Here is a 22,385-nt window from a genome sequence, read left to right on the forward strand (position 1 = left end):
ATCACTGGCATGGGAAAATGTTCTTCATTTGATGGTTGTAACCTTGTTCATCTGTGCTGTGTGCAAATCTTCAGACATTATCTAGGTAATGTTAATTAATTTCTTTTGTTAATGGAAAGATGGTGTAAAAATAGGTTAAATAGAGCAGTGAATAATATGGTCTGGGACTGTGCTTCCAATTCTTTTATCAGTGCAGATGGTTGTCTAAAGAGGATCTGCTCCTTTTGAAAAATCCTTTGTTTCCAGCTGTCAGGTTTATCTGGGCACAGGTTTTTTCCCCCAAATCTTCTCCATGTATGCACTTTTGAGGTCACTATGTTTTCTCAGAGTTTTCAGGCACATAGAAGTAGTTGAACCTTCAGTAATGCCCCAGGCACTGCAATTCTGAATTGTATTTTCATTAACGACACACATCTGTGGAAGAATAATGACGATATCAGGCAGCTAAAAAAGAACATTCAAAGGAAAGAATACTTCTAGCACCTTTTTTCCTATGCAGATATCCTGAAGGAAACTGAGCTATTGTTCTACTACTTTCTTAACCAACTGGCAAATGAAAACTCATATCTTTTGAGACCTTCATGGGAACAGCTACATTGTCAGCGATAAATATTCAGTCGGTCATACAAAATAGTCTTCTGACCCTCCTTCTGAAAAAGATTCCTGTGCTGGAGATGGAGTGGGACCAGAATTTGGAATGGTTGGTGATCTATTCAGAAGACGTTGCTATACTGTCAAAATGGACAGAGAAACTATATCAAGTTCTCAGTTACTCCTATATAATTCCCCCAAGACTCCGTTTGATTAATCAACTCTACTGGAAATCTTTGGTGGCAGGAGTGTCCTTCAGTGCAGAGGTTTAGGAGTATCTGTCAAAAATGTTCTTTGCTTGGCTAGCTGAAGTTTTATTAATTCACTGATTAGAAATAACTGGGTAATTCTGGAAAATGTCTCACTGACCTTCCAAATTAACTATTTGATAATAGGTGGAAAATACTGGCTATGTACAAAATTACCCATCCATTACAGCCAGCAAGTAAGTGTACTCCAAAGAAGAATCCTCTCCTCTCCTGAACCCATTATTTCATTCTCTCCAGTTAAATATATATTTCATTTTATATGCATGCACCCACAATAAACACACACACACACACATATGTATTCTCCTTAAATTATTTATTCTGTTAAATTTCAACCAAATCCCAATCACCATCTAAATTTCATTCTTTTGCTGCCACTTTGTTTAGTGAAATCACTCTTGATGTGCCGTAATCAGTTCTTTTTAGTGTATTCATTTAATCTGCAATGTTTAGTTTAACTTGTTTGATTTATTATAATCACCTTTGTATAATGGTCTTATATCTGCTTTTTATATATTTAAAATGTGTGTCAATAAAGAATTAAATGTTGAAAAAAGTACTTGAACTTTTTAAATTAACAGTGCATTGAGGTTCATGGAACTAAGAAATAGATGATCAGTTGCTATCACAATCTGAGGAAGTACCTGTGCCAGTAGGACCATGTCCCAGACTATTGAGGGACAAAGGATATCTAAGGGGCTGCCTGCATCTTTGACCCATGCAGAGACCTGCTCTGGGGATCTTTCTGCATACCTGTCATGATTAGTAAGGTGGTATTTACTAGATATGGTGCCTCCTCAGAAGTGACCCTGTGTCACTGAAATCCTGTTGTGGTGATATATCAAAGAGGATGTTTCCATTCAAAGTAGCTATTTTCGCATTTGAAGCAGGATGTTTCATTCTAGAAATGCGGGCATTTTGAATTTCACATGGTTTGATTCCAAACATTTTGTGCATTCCTATTCCCTTCTAGCACCCCTGCTCTAGCTTTAGGTGAGCCTTGAAGTCTTCCCTATTAAAAGCTGTATCAATATCATAGCTCTTGTCAACACAGCATGTTTATAAAGTAAAAAGTTATGTGATCACTCTGAAAGTGTACTTATTGCTCACTTCATTTTGTATTCCACTTTAGGAAGCGTAAGATACTTTACATAAATGGTTATAATTACATTTCCTCATGACAGGTGGATAGCATTTCCCTAAGATTTGTTTCTCAGACAGAAGAAACCACTTTTCCAAAGGGATGCTAGGAGAAAGAGGATTTTAGATTTGCACACCTCCCAGTTAACTTTCCTACTAGTTCAGGATCACCTAAAGCCATAGGACTGTCACAGATAGATAAGAACTATGGTGGTATTTCCGAGTTTCAATTTAATTTAATATAATAATAATTGGTCTAAGGGACTCTTCACATTGGTCAGTAATTCTGTGCTGTTAGAGAACAAGATGTTTTGAAATCCCCAATTTTCATAAAAGCTCATGGAATTAGTCTTATCAGGTGTCTAGCAATATTAACATTTTTAGACTACAGCTTTTCGCTTCACAAAGACTGAATTAGGTGATTTGGATAAACGGAAAGATCATGTGTCGTAGGAGCATTTACACCTGACAGACTTTTCAAGTAAATGTTATTTAGGAAAGAACACAGGATTGAGAATAACCTATCAACCATTTCAAGGATTGATACTAAGGGTAAGGTTTATGCAGGTCAAGATTATGGGTCAACTGCTTTTGTCACGTTCCTCAAGAATGTAGGAGTAGGTTTTTCTGACCCCAGCACCCAAAAGAAAATCATGAAATGATGTAAGCACTGAGCTTGCTATCAACTCCTTAGTTATTTAACATTTTAAAAGAGAGCTTCATTTGCAAGAAAGCCTGGATAGGGTACAAAAATAATTAAAATAATATGCAATATAATAAAAGCACTGAAGCTGCATTATTTAGAATAAAAATAGAGAAGGTACCAAATACTGTACTTATGGTCACATCATAAGTCCATTGCATAGATCAGTGTTGTCCAAACTTGGCCACTTTAAGATGAGTGGACTTCAACTCCCAGAATTCCCCAGCCAGCCATGCTGGCTGGGGAATTCTGGGAGTTGAAGTCCACTCATCTTAAAGTGGCCAAGTTTGGACAACACTGGCATAGATGGAGTTGCATCACCTATGTACTTCCCAGCAAGGCTTCTTATTTCTTACATGCCCTATTTATTCTTTCAGGATACAGAATCATCTATATATCTGATCATTTCTATTGAATTTTTTAAGCAAAATGTTACAGTTTTTAATCTAAAGGTGTTTGTGTCTTGAGTAAGGTGAGGTGCTTCAGCCCATTAGCACAGATCTAATTTATTGCCTTGCAAATAAATGAGAGCTCATAGACCATAATTTAAAAAATCATGAACACAGAAAGCTGCTTTATAGCATGTCAAGCTATGTATGATCAACACATGTTCCTTATTGGGATATTTTGGTTTTAGCATAGCTTGTTGTGTGAATCCAGCAAATGTGTTTTATTCAACGAACTCTGGTAAGTAAAGCCTGGCTAAGTCTGGTGTATGATTCCAGATGTTATATTTGCTTTCAGAAAGATCATCCATCTTTTAACTCTAGAGTCTCTGCCAAAATCTGTTCACAGTTGCTACTTGATTTTTTATTTTTTTTTGTAAAATACAACTAACTAATCTGGAAAAGTGAGGAACAGAACCTGAGACCTTCTGCATGACATCATCTGCTTTCCCATTGAGCAAAGGTTGCAGCTGGAAATGGCTGCTTGCTGGAGATTGGAGCATCTCATGTATCTTCCCATGATTGATTTTGTAGGTAACATCCTCATTTTGTGTTTCTGCTAGGCTAGAATGGAAGGGCGTAGATGTTGAACAGAAGGACCCCACTGTCTTGGTTCAGCATACAAAGGTAAATCAGGAGGTGTCCTCATCTGTGGGTGCCTCCTCCTCTTTGTCATTTGGGGTACGGAGAGTTAAGAGATAGATGATGGATAGAAGTCTTTTTTAAAAAAAATAATTTTATTAAAAGTTTTTAAAAAGAAAATAAAGACTAATACAAACTAATATAAAGAAAGAAAGGAAAAAAAAGACAGAAATCAAAGAGAAAGCTAAAAGTGCAAGAAAAGGAAAAAAGTAAAAGAAAAATAGAGAAGAAAGAAAAAAGATACAAAGAAGTGGTTTCCAATCTTCTTTACAGCAGTTATAAGTACAATTATAAATTTACCTCTTTCTCTAAAGTTACAACATGTCTCTCTTCTTTCTATAATCTATCCTGTCTAATCATCAAGACCATAAAACATAAGTTCATTTTTTTTCTGTTTTCTGAAAAAAGCCCATAAGGGGTTTCCAGTCAACAGTAAACATAGATATTGTCTTTTCTCTGATCAATAGAAGTCTTATTTTAATATATGAATATGCAACCTGACCCAAGGCTGAAAGCAACCCCTGGAAGCTGTTAGTATGGCCTTGCAGCCCCTCTACTACTCAGCTATAGTTTTGCATGTGACAGAAGAGGGAACATTATTAAATATGTGGGATGTGTTCATATTAACTGGATTTCACACTTACATGAAATCTGCATTAAAATGAAAGTTACATTCAGTTGAATTTAGATTTTGTTCTGGTGCTACTCACCCAGACCTACTTTGTGGAGAATGCCCCAACTGCCACTTAAGGACTAAGTACTCCCTCTCCCAGTTGGCATGACTGCCCTAGAACCACATACTGCTCTTGATTAAGGGGCACAATTCCTTTGCAAGTAATCAATCCAAACGTTTTGCAGGCATGACCTTTTCACTATAGCAGCCTGTTTTGTAAGGTGTAAAGCGAGGGAGGGTGAGAGAGAGAGAGAAGAAAATAGGTTGCAGGAAAAGAAAAGGGCTCAGAAAGCTAGTTGGGGGCCTTTGCCCATTTTTGGCTCTAATCCCATCCTGACCAAAAAAAGTGTTGCTTACCCAAGTTTTATCAGTGAAGTTTCATCAAAGACTCCCCATCGTTATCAGATCATCATTTTAGAATCCGCTGCCTCTGTTGAGTCTCTGCCTTCTGATCTTGTAGGTGCCAATCCAGGAAGCTCTCCTGTTCCATTCTGATGACGAGTTGAGTGGCTTGGCTACAAAAAATTTTATGAGTATGTAATGGTCCATTAGTCAATGAGTGGGAAGTGATGGGTAGTCTATTGCAAGAGCACTAATTAAACTTTTATTTATTTAGCTATGGATTTAGGGAAGGAACTGAGAACATTTCTGCTTTTACTAGTTCTCTGAAAATCCACTATTAGCACAATACTTTTGCTAGGACAACTCCATATATGTTTGCCTTTGAGTTCTCCAAAACTTTTCCAGTTGGCAATACGGCAAATAAAAGAAGAATGATGGGGGCAGGAGAGAAAGCATTAGCAGTTAGTTGTCATTTTAAAATGAAATGTGGGAAGGGGATGCATTCAAATATTCGTAATAGACTTTCAGCTGATCATATGGGTTTTGGTTACGCATAGGCATTTCAAAAGCTGTTGAAATGACAAACATTTTTTTAGATGTTTTTTTAAATCTCCCCCTTTTTTTAGTTGCTTATTCTGAAGCAAGAATCAGGAATCATTTTAGACACCAGGCAGCACTGCAAGATCTTGGAGATGGTGCTTAGACCATTCCCCCTCCCACATTTTCTGATGATTTTCAAAGATCTAATGCAAGAACAGGGAAATCACATCATTTGGGTCTTTAGCTTTATTTTGCTGTATATAATTGGGGATGAACAGATATTCACAAGTATATTGCTAGTCTTTGCTTGGATCATCCTCCTTAGAAAAATCACACAGATTCATTGGGGGATGAAGAGCAGAACTAAAAAGAAACGTAGCAGTTTTATTTTCTAAGCTGAAGATAAATTTAGATGGTATTCTACTATTTGTGTTTGATGGTAATAATACTGGCCAAAACAGAAGTCCCTGAATCTCTAGTCTTAGGTGCCATAACCTTCTACTTTATTTTCCAGCTAAGATTAATGCTAATTCTTGTTTTGAAGCTCTGATGAGGTTGATGGGAGACCAGCCAGGCCTCAAGAAACAAAATGAGATGGATTATTTCTATGAAATCCTTCAGGTTTGTGGCTCTTGTGGTAGATTTGTATACATAACAATGACTCAAATGAGACCTGGAAGGGCATCACATTTCTGCTTAAGGGGCATTGTTGGCCTTGAAAGGAGGCCGATTTTGAGATGTTTACTCCCCTTTCTATTCCCTTTGGCAAACTCTGGGAACTCCCATCTTGAATTAAAAAAACAAATTATGCACAAAATAATTTAATTTATGCAAAATATCAGTCAAAGATATCAAGAGAGAGCAAGACATACAGCTGACGGTCAGGATGAAGTCCTGCTGAGAAAATGGGAAGAGGGAAGAGAAGCAAAAATGTTAGGAAAGGAAAGAAGTTAAACACCCCAAGTTCTCAAAAAGTCATTTCAAAATATGAGTTCTTATCACTAGTGTGATTATATGTACACTGGTCCACTTACTCCAAACTATGATAAGCTAGTTCTGTTGCTTTCAGACCTTTTTGCTAAAGTTGCTGAGAAGCATCTGAACTTCTGCTCTGAGTCCAGCAATAAATTCATTGTTGATTCTTTTTCTGTGGCACACAAAACTTGCCTCTTTGGCCTCCAAATTCTGTTTGCTAAAATAGTAATGTTGTCAGCCAGCACTGAAAAGGGGTAAGTGGAATAGGGAGTTCCACATTCTGGGTTCTGCATCAGAACCAAAGACTCTTTCATATATTCCCATCAACCACATTGCAGATTATCACAAGACAATGACCTCAGTGAAAGCTCAGGTTCCTATGGAAAGTGAAAGATAGCACTCCAACCTTGGGACCTCAGGGGAGGAAGGTGCAATTAGGGACCATTGGAGAAAGATGACTTCTCATTAATATTCCAGTGTTTCTCAGATGGGGGATAAACCTAGTGGCTCTCATGTGACATACAAGAGAAGAGGAAACTAATTTTTTTCACTTACTTTCCTTGACTTCTACAGCTGTGCAAAGAGAAGGAGAATCTGCATGATGAGGTTTACTGCCAGGTGATCAAGCAGATCACTGAGAACCCAAATCCGTAAGCACAAGTTGCGTGTGTGAAGGTGGTAGCTCTGAAACTGAAGGAATAAGAGAACATACATTGGGAGGAGTAGGATGCAAGGGCAAAGTGTTACATAAGAGAGCTTCTACTAGAAAGGAGAGGTTGATGCTATCCTAACAGAAAAGTTCATGGAATTAAACTAAGGAGTGGACAGCTAGGTAGCTTGCATGTAAATTATTCTATTATATTTTTCGTGAAATATAAAAGGTGGGCTATTAGTTTTATATACGAAACCACTGGAAGAGGTCAGCCAACAGCTTGGGATATGATATCATTAGGATGCTGATGATACTCAACTCTATATTCCAGGCTGTAGGGAAGATGCTGCAAGTGTCCTGTCCTAGGTGCCTGTAAGGGTCTGGATGTGAGAGAACAGGCTGAAGGTGAACCAAATATGATGGAGTTGCTATTTATACATTGGGGATCTCTGTCAACACCAGAGCTATCTCCAATGAAGAAGCAGGTCCCAGTTTGGTTGTCCTTCTAGATTCGTGGCTGCTGCTTGAGCAGCAGGTGGAAGCTGCGGTTAGAGCAGCCTTTGCCCAGCTTCAGCTGGTATTCCAATTGTGGCTTTACCTGGTGCAAAGGGACCTGGTTACAGTAACTCATGCCCCCTTACAACCTAATTAGACTACAGGTAGTCCTTGTTTAGTGACCACAATTGGGACTGGCAACTCAGTCATTAAGTGAAGCAGTCACTTAGTGAAACTGTGACTGTGCTTATGATCTTACTTCAGCTGTCCTTTGCTTTACAGACCTGCAAAGGTGGTAATTGCAAGGACTGGTCCCAAAGTTACTTTATCATCACTGTTGTAACTGTAAACGAGGACTTGCTGTACCACAATGTGCTCTACATAAGGCTGTCTTTAAAGACTACTCAGAAGCTACAACAGGTCTAGAATGCAGCCACCCACTTGCTCACTGGCACTTAACACTGGGAGAACATAACACTGATTTTTCAGGCCTTGCATGGGTTGCTGATTGATTCCTAAGTACTATTTAAAGTGCTGGTTTTAACTTATAAAAGCTCTTTATGGTTTAGCACCTGGGCACTTACAGGAATACCTCCTCCTGTTGAAATCAGCCTGATCATTTAGCAAGAAACTCCTCATTGTCCCACACTGCCAAGAGGTAAAGGAAGCTAAAGCCAGAAGAAGGCTTAGCCCCTCCTTGTTGGTTCCAAGAAAAATGTTAAAAACAGAGCAATTATCAGAGAATGTCTTAACTGAGTTTATGCACTTTTTATTTTATTTTTGTATTATTTTACTTTGGTTATATAGTGCCTTTTGGTTTGGGTTTGGTTTAGGGTTTTATTAGTGTGATTTTATTAGCACATTTTAAATTATAACATAAATTTTAAAATATTTTTCCTATATTGTAAATCATACAAGCTGTGGAGAGTCATTGAATTGCAATGGGATATAAATGCAATACATAAATAAATAAAAAGAGTTAGAGGAAAGGAAAAAGCAAAGATAGGAGTAGTGAGACATCAGTCTGATGGACTCCAGTCCTAAAATTCTGGGAATGGACAAAATGCTGGGTTTTCAAGATAATTTATTTTTATGATATATTGTTAGCCCACATTTTCTTTTTATTATTACAACAGTTCTACAGAGTAGGCTAGATAGTGATAGGGAGTTGCTCCAGATAAATGTGGATTATCCTGATTTTAACTTCAAAGTACAATTATGTCTCTCATAGGTTTCTTTTAAAGATCCCATAGCAGTCCTACAGAAAGCTCTCACCCCATCTTCTCTGGTTTATGGACTTTCAGTGCAGGGATGGGCAATCTTTGGATGATCCAGTCCTTGTTTCATTGTTTGGAGGGGCAGGGGGTTGTGGGGGGTTAGATGGTATTTTTTAAACTGTGATATGTCTCTTTGGGGGCTTACACAACTGTTTTCACATTTCCCACTTCAAAATAGCAGGACAAATTTTGTTCGGTTTTCAACAATCACCGAGAAGGCTGCAAGGACTACAAAACAGAGCACTTGGGTGCTACCTGCAGTTCTGAGGCTATAAGTTCTCCATCCCTGCTTTAGTGGAAATGTTGTCTATTTTTAATTTTGTTTTTCTGCAATGCTGGTGGGTTCCTAAATAAAATAAAATAAGAATATATAGTAGGTACTCCAAATTCAATTCCAACCCTGTCCTTCTAGTCATAACCTTCAAATGTAGAGGCGATATTTATAGTCTGATATAAATCAGGATTTATCCTGTTTCAGTTGTGGGGAGGAGAGAAAAGATAGGCCCACTGTTAATTACAGATGGTAAATTTTTTCCCTTTGAATTTGAGGGAAGCTCCTCCCAGGGGTTTTATTGGTAAGCCTGAATTGACACAGAAACCAGATGGGCAGCATCAGGGGTCCCGTGACCGGGAGGGAGGGGAGCTTAGAATGGAGCAGTCGGTAGCCTTCCAGGCCGATGCCCAGCTGGCTTCCCCAGAAGGATGTGGGGGGGGTGGGGGGAGGACCTTTTTTCTGGAACATTTTTCTCCACAGGCCCAAGCCCAGTCTGGCCCATTTTCAAACCCTTTCTTTTTCCAGCTTCTCCCACCATGCTAAAATCTGGTCCTGGTCTGGGTTGTGTAGGGAAAGTTATCTTGATGGACAACCGAGCCTCTTTGCATAATTGATTTCTGTTTGGTTGGAAAGAAAAAATGAAAGAGGAGGGAGTAATCATGTGTGGAGGAGATCCAGTGGCTCTTTTGTCTCCCAGCTGCATGGATCCGGATTCCAATGTGACATCTTTGCCTGCTTCTGTGCTGTGAGAGCATCCTTGCTGCTTACAGCCGCATCTTTGACTCCTTGGGTCTGAAGATCAAGGCCTTTTCTCCGAACTCTGTGCCCTAAACCCACATATAGCTTCTAAGGAGGAGGAGCAGCTTCAGGCTCTTTGCTCTTCCTTAGGAGAGATGCAGTCACACCAAATAGGTACACAAAGCTACTTGACCCATAAATACAGTACATTTCCAACTGCCTCTTTTTTTGTAGTTTTTCATTTCCCGCCTTTTCTCATTTGTCTCTCCTCAACATTCTATTTTTTTCTTTTCCCCTTTAGTCCAGAAGAAATCTTTTCACTTCCACTCTCTCAGATGTGCCCAAAGTCCCATGTCATGTCTCTTTCTTTGTTCCAGAGACAGTTGCCACCGTGGCTGGCAGCTCCTCAGCCTTTTGACTGGATACTTCCTCCCATCCAGCACCTTGATGCCTTACGTCATCAAGTTTTTGCAGCAGGCCTGTTCTGATAATACTACCCATTGCTCAGGTACCTGATCTGTCTCCTCCTACTCTCTGGATCCTACTGAGCACTTTATCAATTGTGAAGAATCTGGTGGGGCTTTTCCATGGCTAGCAGACTGTCCCCTCTCCTCTCATTTCTGTATGTTTCTTAACATCCTTTTATAGTCACAAGGCAACAGCCAACCTGCTGTCTTGTGTGGAGAATAACTCTATGCATGAGTTCCAGCACCTAATTCTATTTTAGCAGAAGCTTCTTTAGACATCAATCACACTTTCTACTTCATATGCTCAACCTTCTGTCCTTTTTAATTCCCAGGAATGGCCAGGGATTGCCACAGCAACCTGAGGAAAACTATTTTGTATGGAGGCCGTCAACACTTGCCATTCGGGGTAGAGATGACAGCATTTCTGGTAAATGAAGGAATGAGGACAATTTGATGTGTGAGAAGACAGGCTTTTTGAGCAAAGGTTTATTTGTGCTGGTTAGTGTTGCATATTTAGGGTGGCCTGATGTCCAGAATTATGTTGAACCATCCAAATGTTTTAGAATTTGATATTTTGACCATCTTCATCCTCTGGCAGAATCACCTCTTGTCTGCCTTTCACTGTTTTGCTTCTTTCTGTTCTCCTGTAGGGCTGTTATGCAGATCTAGATGACATCTAGATGAAGTGGTGTCTATATTCCTTTGCTGCCCCCAACAGTCATCCTGATTTTTTCAGCCCAGATAAGATAGGCTAATTCTCCCAATATCTCATAGAAAGGACTTAGAGACAGTGAAATGCAGGCACAAGTCCGATATGGTTGGCCTCCAAGGAGTCTGAATGGTAATGGGGCAGAATGGCCTGGGAGGGAAGTCCATAGGCAAGGCAGAACAAACAACTGAGTCTGAGACCAGCTTCTAAGCCTTTCTTCTTTCTCTGGACAGCCAAAAATGCCACATATGTATAAGTGGAGAGGCAGAACAGGAGAAAACACAGAGAAACTTCTGTGTATGTTTGTGTAAGTTGTGTGTGGGGGGAATCTATTTAGGTTTGGTGAGGACATAACTTATTCTTGATTGTTATAGGACTTTATTGATTTTTGTTTCCATTGGAGTTGCCTTTAGATGAAAAAAAAATCAGTATCCTCCTGCCTTAAATTTATTTTTATGGCCTTTCTATGCACGTGATCTGGTAATGAGGCACTAGTTTACTTGGAGGACTTATGCCCTACTATGAATATTTCCACTGTTTTCACTTCGGGGTAATTTTGTACAAACTTTTAAATTCGTTTTAAAAACACATCACAGCATATTCTATTTAAAGAGCACAACCACCCCAAGATACATTATTTTTGGACACAATTTTCCCGCATTTTTGCATGACTATTTCTAAATGTAGACTTTTGGGGGTGAATTTTTAGAGGCGAATTATGGACCTATTCATGCTATGTCAAAATCTGTTTTGACAGGTCACATCATTTTGCACACATAGGGATTTACAATAAATTTCTTTTACATCCCTGGTGTTCATTAAGAAGTTTTGAAGAATTAAGCCAGAGGAATATGTTGGTCAAATGAATTCTTGTTTGAGATGATTACAGGCCTGGAGGGAAGGGTATCTAAAGGAAGGGTGTCTAAGGGAAGGGTGTCTAAGGGAAGGTGTCTAAGACAGAACATGTGTTATGTGGAACAAACAGGGTTTCTCTGGAATAATAGATGTGCTAACAATATTTGAAGGAAAACAGATCCATACCTGCTATATGGATCATAATCATATCTGTGATTATAATGACCCAGAAATCAACTTTCCCTTACTATATGCTGAAGACATAATCAGTCAGACTAGCTCAGATGGTTCACATACTTGCCTTCATCAAAATTATCTTTTTAATCAAATATTAAACTGAAACTTAGCTTCAAGTTCCATTTATTTCAAGGAGAGAAATACTCAAATGCTTAATTCTATTTCTTACTGGGACATCAAAGTGCTCAATTTTGCCAGGAATTGGCTTTCAGTTAGGAACAAAAATGCCTATACTGTACTGATTCCTGTTTTCCTATTGTTAGAAGGGACACAGTTCACGCCGGATATCAGTCATCCTACCTGGAGGTCTAGAATATAATGCAAAGATTAAGACATTCACGGTAAGTTCCTGTTTAGTCCATTAAACAGGATATTGTGGGGAGGTGCTCACATATCCTTAGTGATGAGTCTTTTCATATATATATATGAATATATATATATATAAATAAAATGCCTTATTGAGATGACATTGGAAGGGCAATTTTGATGCAGACATCTAAAGAGCCAGTTCTACAACTTGGGCTACTCAATCACATTCTTTTTTCTTGAAGTTCCTGTGTCTTATTACCTAAATTATACGTGCAATCATTCATTCTGGTCTTTTGGGTGGGGGGAAGGGAAGGTTGAAGGAGCTCAGTGACAGTGGATTGGCATCCCTGGATTAAAAAGAATCAGGTAACTGTTGATGAGAAGGACCTCAACTTGGAGTTCCTCCAGTCACAGCAGACAATAGATACTCCAATGGTGTGGCTTAATTCCCTGTGCTCTTTCCTTTGTAAAGTTAATGGCTACATTAGGATTCCCCCAAAATTTCTCCCTTTTTTGGTTTGGGCAAAGTTTTGTAACCTGCTTGCCCAGAGGTTGTAAGACACATTTTGGATTAAAACTCATGATAAGAATGCTAAGTTCTCTCTCTAATGAGAATCCAAAATGAATCAGATCATCCTTCTGAAAACTGAGCTGGTTTGTTTCACCTACTCTTTCTCAACTTGTTTTTTGTATGTGTGATTGCTCCCATACCAACATTTTAAAAAAAGTAATGGAATTAACAAAATATTAGACCTCACTTGTCTATCTCCCTTATTTATTTATTTATTTATTTTAATCTGCGCTCAGTCGTTACCGACTCTGCAGTGACTGCTTGGACGAGTCCTTGCAGTTTTCAAGGCAAGGTGTTTTGGAAGTGGTTTGCCAGAGCCTCCTTCCTAGAGCAGAGCCCAGCTGGCGAGTGCAGGAGGTGGAGTTTCCGTTGCTTTGCGCCCTTTTCGGGCGAGCGCAGTTTCGTGCTTACCAGCAACTGCTCCTGACTCCTTTTGCAAGGCACTCTGATTTTTAAAATGAGTTCAAGGCCTCCTTCTTCCTTCCAGACTGCATTTGGTAGACTACATTTGGCCAGACAAAGCAATTTGCACATGCTTAAATAAACTATTTTTTTTTCTGATTGTAGGTTACAGCAGATGTGTTAAAAGAAATCTGTGAGCACATAGGGGTCACTGACTTGGAGGAGGTCCAAGAATTTGCCATCATAGCCAACAAAGACAATGGTAAGTGTACTGTGGTTAATGGTCAATTTTAATATGATGAAATCTGTTAAATATGGAGATTCATTCTGATACAGTTTTCCACTTCTCACCAACTTCTACTGATAGGATCCTAGTTCTCTGGAGTTATATACTTCCTCAAAGATGTGAAGAATGTATTTATGATGATAGGAGTGATAATGATTTTAGGGCCACATTATAATTTGCATATGATGGAGGATCTTGCATTTGTTCAAAGGGTTTTATATCACCTTCTCTAACCTGGTGTCTTCAGGATATCCTGGAAGTACAACTACCATTGACCTCCAGAAATAATCCTGTGATTTAATGAGATATCATTCTTTACATAAGGATGCATGATTTCTCTTGCAGTAATGAAGCCTTCCTAGTAGTTAACATATCTTCAGTGCAGGGGATATTCCTGATGAGCAAGCATTTGATGAATTAAAAAGGGCATTGCTGCTGAGGAAATGTCAACAGGGAGAGAACAACAGAAATTTGTTGTGTTTAGGACCTAAAGTCAAAATCATTGCAACTCAATAAGAAGAAAGTGCTGATATACCAGCATAGTTTGAGAGCACACTTTGCAAAAGTTAGGCATGTTTAATTAGTAGAGGGTTGAAAGATTACTTTGAAACACCATGAAGTATGTAATAGAAGATACATAATAGAAGAAAGGGAGAACTTTCAATGGACTGAACAAATAAATACGTGGGTGGTTTGCTGGCATGCCTGGTTTGGATGGCTTCATCCTCCCTATTAAAGGAGATTTGTAAGCTGGCAATACTCTTGGATCTGGGCCCATATATGTATTTTCAGGTAGCAATAGAGCACCATTTTTCTTTTTTCTTCAGTTGTTGATACAACAATAGCAATTTTGTAACTCTTTCTAGAAATCATGGCCTGGTAATTTCCTTACTTGACCATGGTAATACACAGCTTTAAGGGAATTTAATGTAGGTCTTGAATACAAGATGCTTCCAGAGCAACTATGTTTTTGTTGAACAATCCCTGTCTTATTCATGGAATCTGATGAAGAATCCAGAAACCCTAATCTTCCCTTTTTAATTTTTCCCATTTTTTCCCATCCATTCTTCCCTTTTTCTTCTTATTATAGAAAATACATTAAGGTGGAGAATAGGGAAAAACTATTAATGTCTTTTGTTTGGTGGTACTAAGAGTTGTCTCTCTGAATGTAGTCATCACTGCATTAGTATTTCCAGGGTTTAAATCTCATTGCCTGTTAAGGCACATATCTTTGTTAGCAGCTCTTAATTGCTTTTTAAAAAATAACATTTAAATGGCATCTGCTCTTTTTAAATGTGAGTGTAGATGCTGTGTTTTGCTTTTAAATGATGCCAAACATATATTCTCCTTCTGTCATGACCAACTTCTTTGGTTTCTGTATGGAATAACTAAATTGGAAAGATAACTTAACTAAAGGTTTTAGGTTTTATGAAGATGGGAAGATGGAGATGGAAGAAAATGGTGAAAACTCTTGGTGAAGTCTGATAAACTATGATAATGTTCAAAGAAAATTGACAAACAAGACGGATGAGTGTAATAGGTGGAATTGTACACATATTTACTATTTTTTGCTATCAACTTGAAGAGTGGAAAGTATATTTATAATAAAGTTTCATGATAATGTTTTTTTAAAAAGAGATAGATTCAGCCTTGGTTTACTCATGCGCACTGCCCAGGATTGATCAGCTTGGAGGAGTTTCTGTCAAATAAATACATGCAGTTTGTAAGCAGTTGGGGAAAACATGGCTAAAGGACTGAAAAATATCAATTTATATTCCAGTGCCAACCCTCCACCCCCTCCCATAGCTAAAAATGCTCAAACTGCTGAATATTTGCACTCATGCTAGAATGATACTCCTCAAGATTAGCGATCCAGATTTCAACAATATATGGGACAGGAACTGTGGTGCATAGAAGCTGGATTCAGAAAAGGCAAAAGCATCTCAGATCACACTGCTAATCTCTAGTAGTTAATGGCAAAAGCAAAGGTGCTCGAAAAAGACATCTGTTTTTGCTTTATTGATTTTCACAGCTTTTTTTATTGTAAACAGCACAACAAATTGTTGGAAATATGACACAACTAAGTGGTTGAAAATTGGGAAACGAATACATCAAGAGCTTATACTGTCACTTTATTTAATCTGCGGTATATGCAGAATATATCACAAGAAATGCTGGACTGAAAGAAATAGAAAGTGGAATTAAACTTTTTGGAAGAAACATCAACAAAACCTCAGATATGCTGATGATAACTTTCATGGCTGGAAGTGAGGAAGATCTAAGGAACATCTGGTTGAAAATGAAAAAAGAAAGGACAAAGTCAGTCTTCTGTTCAATATTAAAAAGTAAGATGATGTCAAAGGGAATGCCAACCCAATGCAAATAGGTGGAGAAGATGCTGCAGCAGTAGCAGGCTTTATTTTCCTAAGCTCAAAAATCTGAAGGAATAGTACAAATTTCTGTAGCCATGAAATAGAGACATCTACTACTTTGGGGAAAAATGATGACAGATCTAAACAAAATAAGTGTCAAGACATCACATTAACAACAAAGTTATGTATTGTCAAGGCCAGGCTTTTCCCAGTTGAAATGTATCGCAGTGAAACTGAACAATTAGAAAAGTTGAATGAAAAAAAACATTGATGCTGTTGAATTGTAGCATTGGAGAAAATTGTTCAGAGCATCTTGGACAGTAAAAAGTGTTGAGCAGAGTATGGCAATGCTCCCAGAAAAACTTTGCCCAGGATAAAAATACACACCAGCATGAGAGGTTTGCAAACTGCAATGTCCATATCTTGTTCTCCAAAGAAACTCAGCCAGAAAATATATACTATCTGATTGTTTATTGATAAAAATGCAAAATTTCATAAAATACAAGTTGTATACAAAATATAGGAAAAAAGACGTCTTCTCATAAATTCAGCATCCAAGACTTATCTACAAACATAAAGTCTCTAGCGAAAAACTCTCAGAGAAGAGGTACACTACTTGGTTATTAGTTACAACTACATAACCCATAAAACTACTTAACTACATGGTGGCTAACGCTAAAACAACTGCGGAGCTGGACATACAATGCTCCAGTTATATTGCCACTCCATACCCCCCCCCTGACTAACTAGCATATACACGCCAATAGGTGGCAGTAAATAGCAGTATACGTGCTAACACACAAGTCATACGATCTCTCTCTAGACACAACATTTCTGTGAAGATAACGAGCTGCATCCTTTCCCATGAGAAAATCCTAACACATAATTGAATACTAGACAAAGTAAAACCAGAAAGTTTACTGGGAGTACTAATAATGAAGCTAAAGTTTGAATGTTTTGGACACATAATACAAAGGCAGAAGTCATCAGAGGAGACTCTGATACTTGGGAAAAATCAAAGGCAATCAAAACCTCCAGAAGACAAGGTGGCTTGATATGATCACTGATGTCACAAGCAGGAGCTTAACAAGAATTCAAACAAACAATTACTGAGAGACAATCCTGGAGAAATGATGTCCATTCACTCCTGAAGAGTCGGAAGCTATTGAACATCAGCTGTGTTAAAAGGGTTTCTTGTTTGAAGATAGCCCAAATCTTTGAGGTGGCATGACCTGTTCAGTAGAATGCTAATATGTTATTCTAAAAATGGTAAGTTTGAAGTATTAGGGAGGATAGTGTGAAAAGTCATTCCTGGTAGGACAAGGTTGCCTTATATTTGGGGTAATAGGGTGACTTAAAATATTTGCTTTGAGCTCAGTGGTTTGGATGGAGGTGAACTTAATGTATTCATAACCATCATTCTTTATCCTATGCAGGCAGGATTATAAGGCCCTTGCACCAGAAGGAATATATCCATGACTATTTGTTAGAAGAAAATTCAATAGGACTAAATTTCTGCAGGATCACTTGGAAGACCCCTTTGCACCTTGATAATGAGATTTACATCAAAATTAATTATAACCAGGTATGAAAGGAAAGGCCTTGCTTTGTTGGTAAGACTGTAAAGAGCTGGTATGAGGTAGTGGTTAAGGTCTAGACTAGGACTTGGCCATGAAAAAACAGTGGGATTGGGTGTGAGTCCGACACTTTCTGCCCAAACTACTTCAGTGAGTTGTTGTGGGGATAAAATGAAGACAAGTCCCCATGTTTGCCATCTTGAGCTCTTGGAGAAACTGTGGGGTGACCGTGATGATGATCCTCCTCCTGCTCCATTGCAAAGGGTGGCTTCACAAAAAGCTGAACAATTCTTCTGGAAAGTGACTCACATATTGCCTGAGCAGGTGATAAATTCCTATTCCCACTTTGCTGAATTTGCTGAATTTATTTCTTTATTAAACACATTTTTTGTCATCACAAGATAATGCTAGGAGTTGCAGAATCTGTGCAATTACAAAACTGTTGCTTCAGTGACATCCGCTTTAAAAGACTACTATGGAGAAGTACAAAACACTCTCCTGTGATTTATTTTCTAGGTCTTGCAGAATTATATGAAAGGAACCCTGTTGCAGCAGCACAGTAATAAACTTGGGCAGCAGCTGGGCACCTTGGCTTTGCTTCAGCACTGGGCCAGAGGAACTAACTCGATCCCTTCCCTGTAAGTCATTCTCTTTCTACAGTACTGGAATGGAGGTAGGAATATCAGTTCAGAGTAGACTTGTATAGACTAGATTATGTATGCATGCATGCATGAATGCACGCTGTCTAGAAGTGGCTCATAAGTGGGAAAAGATTGGGTGCAGAGACAGATTCCAGATACCTACAGTATTAGGGAAATGAGTCACTGCCTTGATCCTCTAGGTGTTTCCCATTAAAGCAGTTCTTTTTGCTCTCTGCAAGACATTCACATATTATGATCCCTCTGTCAGTATACTCAGAAAAGCCTTGCAACACCCCAAATTCTATTGTATCATTTCTTCCCCCCCAACCCAGATAGCTTTTTATTAACCCATTTTCAAACAAACATACATAAAATGAACAATTTACCATACACAAAAACAAAAGGAAAGAACATTAGACAAGAAAATATATAAAAAGAACAAGCAAACAAACAAACAAAAAACCAACTGTAACTACAACTATATCCCAACTTCACCTAATTTTATAAGTCTTTAAAAAGAAAAAACTAACCTTTCAGTGTTGATCAAGCCTGTCCAAGAATTTTTTTAAAAGGGAAAGATGTGACATTTTCTGTTCTTCTTGCTGTCCAAGATGCTCTGAACAATTTTCTCCAGCGCTACAATTCAAAGGCATCAATTTTTTTTTGAATGTATAATTTTTTCAAAAACTGCTAAATCACACATCTCTGAAATCCAATCCTTTATATCTGGAATTATAGTATTTTCCTAGCTCCTAAGGTTTATTCCGTTTGCTATTGTTAGAGCACGAAAAACCCAAATTTATTCTGAACATGTTAAATTCTAAGCAGTCAGTATAAAATTCAGTACTGTACAATATACATGTCTTTAAAAAACAGTGTTTTCTCAATAATCCTGTCAATGTATTGTACATCATTACTCCAAGGTGGTGTAAGGAAGAATATGACCATAACGTATGAGTTAAAGTGCCCTCAAATTTCTTGCAATGCCAAATCAAATAATCATTAGTCCATCCTAATCACATCATTTCTATTCTCCTCCATCCCTTGCGTTTTGGGTTGGGGGGCTTAGCCAGGGTAAAACAGGAAAGGTTTGTAGATGGAATGTTGCATGTGTATCTCAGGCTTCTTGAATCATGCTCATTGCTTCCATGTTGTAGCTCAGGTTGGAGGTGATACAAGTGAAATACTGTAGTATTGTGGTTATGGGTTCCTCAGAGCCCACAAAACTAGACAGTGGTTTGCAAAATTACTTACCAACAAGATAACCTAATTCCTTTTCCTTTTCAATAGATCTGATTAAAGAAGACTCTGTGAGAATCTTGTTTCCTCTTGCCAAGAGCTTGTCAATCATTAATGTCCAGGAGAGGCAATCACCACAGGGGTGATAGCTCCCTACCGTTCACAACAGCTTCCTCCTGAGTGGTGATCTCCAAAATGATTCCAGACCCCATGATTATTGCACACCATGCTTTATTTCTAGTGGCATGCCACCCTCATTCTAAATTGAAATTGCACTAGGAGCTCCCCTGCCCTCACACAGGATCTTGATTCTCTATCCAGATCAGTCCTCTCATGCCTACAGTATTTACTGATAGAATTGCCAATTGCATGACTAGCACTTGGTATTCAGAGAGTTTGCCATGAGTTCTTTCTAGTTTACTCTTGATAAAAATGGCAAGAAATCCTCTGTAATTCTTCCCCAGTTGTTGAAGGGTTTTTTTGAATAGCATCTAATTTGACTTTATAGTCAAGTCTGTGTTTTCTATTTGCCTAACTAGAGAGGAACTGAAGGATTACATTCCTCCTTCAATCACCCACATCAGCCCAGAAATTGTTCAGATTGCCATGGTTTATCAACTGCAGACCACAGAACCACTTGAACCACTGCAGGCACAAATACATTTTATTGGTGAGTTCAGCTGTTGCATTTGACAGAAATCCTAACCTTTGTTCTGGTTTCATGCTGCTACCGGACATACCTCTTGAATGTGATGTCATGGGATTTGATGGGGATTTATTTTTTTATACCTGCTTTCCTCCAAAGCAGTGACCTGCTTTGGTCATTGTACGACTACATGCATTGTATAATTAACCTCAAAGTAGGTTACATTCTTGTGACAGGCAAGATTTTGGCATGGCTTTATTGCCATATCATTTTATTTTATGTGTATATAAGTTGCCTATTGTTGCCAAAGCTGTGTATGCGTAGATGGCCTCCAAGGTCGATTCCAGTTTGCAAATGCTGTGGGTCAAGAGAATCTCTCCCACTTATTATATGGGGGGGGGGGGATGGATGGATGGGAGGCTAAGCAAGGTGTTTGTAGTTCTCTATTTTGAATCTGTTCAAGACATTATTAGGAAAACTTACCAGATCTACCTGCATAGCTAATCAAAGTGGGTTAACCTGTTTTCTCCAAACACATAGCAGCAGTTGTGGTCAGTTCAGTCTGTGAATGGGCACAGGAATAAATATTTATTTTTATATAGAGGCCAGAGGCAAGGACTATAAACCTAAAGAGAGTATGGAAGATGACCTTGACAGATATGCAACTTCCATTGCCAAGGCAACAAGGGATAAACATGTTTTAAGTCCAGAACATCCAGATAACCTTTGGAAGCAGCTCACAAAGACAACTGCCTAATTCACTGAACTACAAAAGGGGAGGCGTGCAACACAATCAGGCTTGCAGGATTCTGTTATAGTCAGTCTCAATAAAAGTCTTTTTAGCTTTTCTGTGGAATTGATTTCTTGGTCTACCTAGTGGAGCACAAGCACAGAAATGCTCCCTCAGGAGAAGATGCAAACATCTTTAGCAGCATGAAAAGCAGCTGCAGGCCCTCCAGTTGAGCTTTTGTAAGCAGAGGCTTTCCCAGGCTCAGCTCTGGTGTAATTGCCCATTTGGGAAGACATGCAGGCAGGGAATTGTACGGCAATGATCTGTCCAACCGTGGCTGCAAGAGTTGTGGGGTGTGCAATGTGCTTGGACCTGGAGGTTCAGGCAGCTTTGAAAGTGCCACAGCTTGAACAGTGTGGCTTTGAGCCGCATTCTTGCTCTAGCAGAGATGGCAACTTGTCCTGGAAAACGTGCATCCAACTGGTGTGGTTTTGCCTGTGAGGTCTGACATTACATTCCTGTCCTATTTCTCTTCTTGCAGAGCACATGATTCAGCTGCCACTCTTTAGCTATAATGTTTACTCTGTGGAGAGGATCAGCGCTCCAGATATCCCCACACCTTGCCTTGTAGGAGTGAACCAGGAGGAGATCGTTGTCATAGGCAGTGAGTCCCAGGTAGGGTTCTAGCAGAAATGTCATAATGGATGAGATGCTGGAACTGGAATACAAGCAGTTCCTAGATTAAGAACATCCAACTTATGGACAACTCGTACTTACCAATGGACTGCCATAAAGCCTATTATATTAAAAAAAATGAGTTAAATACAATGGTTCATAATAACAAATGCACACACCACTTTGTAATGCTCATGAAAACATTATGAGCAGCTTCAGTGGTTTGTCAGCTCAAGCAAGAACGCCGTCCACCATTTTATATACTATATACTAAGACAAATGTGTGACTGACATTAAATGAGAACCATATGTACCCGTTCTGACTTATCTACAAATTCAAATTTCTGTCTTTGACTTAGGAACAGATCTTGTTCATAAACCAGGGACTGCCTGTAGTATGGTATCACCTCAGGTCAGGACATCCCTCCTGGCTCTTGCAAGGATAGCGACCTTTCCTTGTGCTGTATTTGTCAGGAGACATTTTTATTCTAGCTCCACCAATGCATTTAAGCCACTCTTCTTCCACTTGCATCCATTATGTATGGCCTGTATAAAAGTTACACCTCCAGTACAGAAATGATAGATACATACATACCAAATGCTAGAATTTATTTATTTATTTATTAAATTTATATGCCACTCATCTCCCCCAGAGGGTGACTCTGGACAGCTCACAATTAAAATCAAACAACAAAAGCAGTAAAAAAATAAATAAATATCCACTTTAAATTAGCTAAAAAAAATCATACTATATAAAAAGATTTATACATAAAAAGACTAAAATTCAAGATGACAGGGAGAATAATTCTATTAGGAATGAAAAAAGATGCCCTTTGCTAAGCCAGATTATTTATTTGGCCCAGCATTATTTAGGTCTGAAATGATTGGGATTAAATGGCTGGTGGGGTGGAA

General features: G+C 38.6%; 1 protein-coding gene across 1 annotated transcript in view; it reads left to right on the plus strand.

The window, feature by feature from the left end:
• LOC103054299 (unconventional myosin-XVB-like) overlaps window positions 1-22,385 on the plus strand; it is a 67,299-nt gene that overhangs the window by 38,650 nt on the left and 6,264 nt on the right. The window contains exons 30-41 of the mRNA XM_088133336.1: window positions 3,713-3,776; window positions 4,925-4,997; window positions 5,891-5,967; window positions 6,895-6,971; window positions 10,135-10,265; window positions 10,557-10,651; window positions 12,289-12,366; window positions 13,473-13,569; window positions 17,402-17,550; window positions 18,059-18,180; window positions 19,962-20,092; window positions 21,340-21,473. Coding sequence (XP_087989462.1) covers window positions 3,713-3,776; window positions 4,925-4,997; window positions 5,891-5,967; window positions 6,895-6,971; window positions 10,135-10,265; window positions 10,557-10,651; window positions 12,289-12,366; window positions 13,473-13,569; window positions 17,402-17,550; window positions 18,059-18,180; window positions 19,962-20,092; window positions 21,340-21,473 — 1,228 coding nt within the window. The remainder of the gene's footprint in view (window positions 1-3,712; window positions 3,777-4,924; window positions 4,998-5,890; window positions 5,968-6,894; window positions 6,972-10,134; window positions 10,266-10,556; window positions 10,652-12,288; window positions 12,367-13,472; window positions 13,570-17,401; window positions 17,551-18,058; window positions 18,181-19,961; window positions 20,093-21,339; window positions 21,474-22,385) is intronic.

The sequence above is a fragment of the Python bivittatus genome, unplaced genomic scaffold, assembly GCF_059951505.1.
Source record: "Python bivittatus isolate LINGU-HERP-01145 unplaced genomic scaffold, Pbiv_v1 ctg000080_np1212, whole genome shotgun sequence".
Classification (NCBI taxonomy): Eukaryota; Metazoa; Chordata; class Lepidosauria; order Squamata; family Pythonidae; genus Python; species Python bivittatus.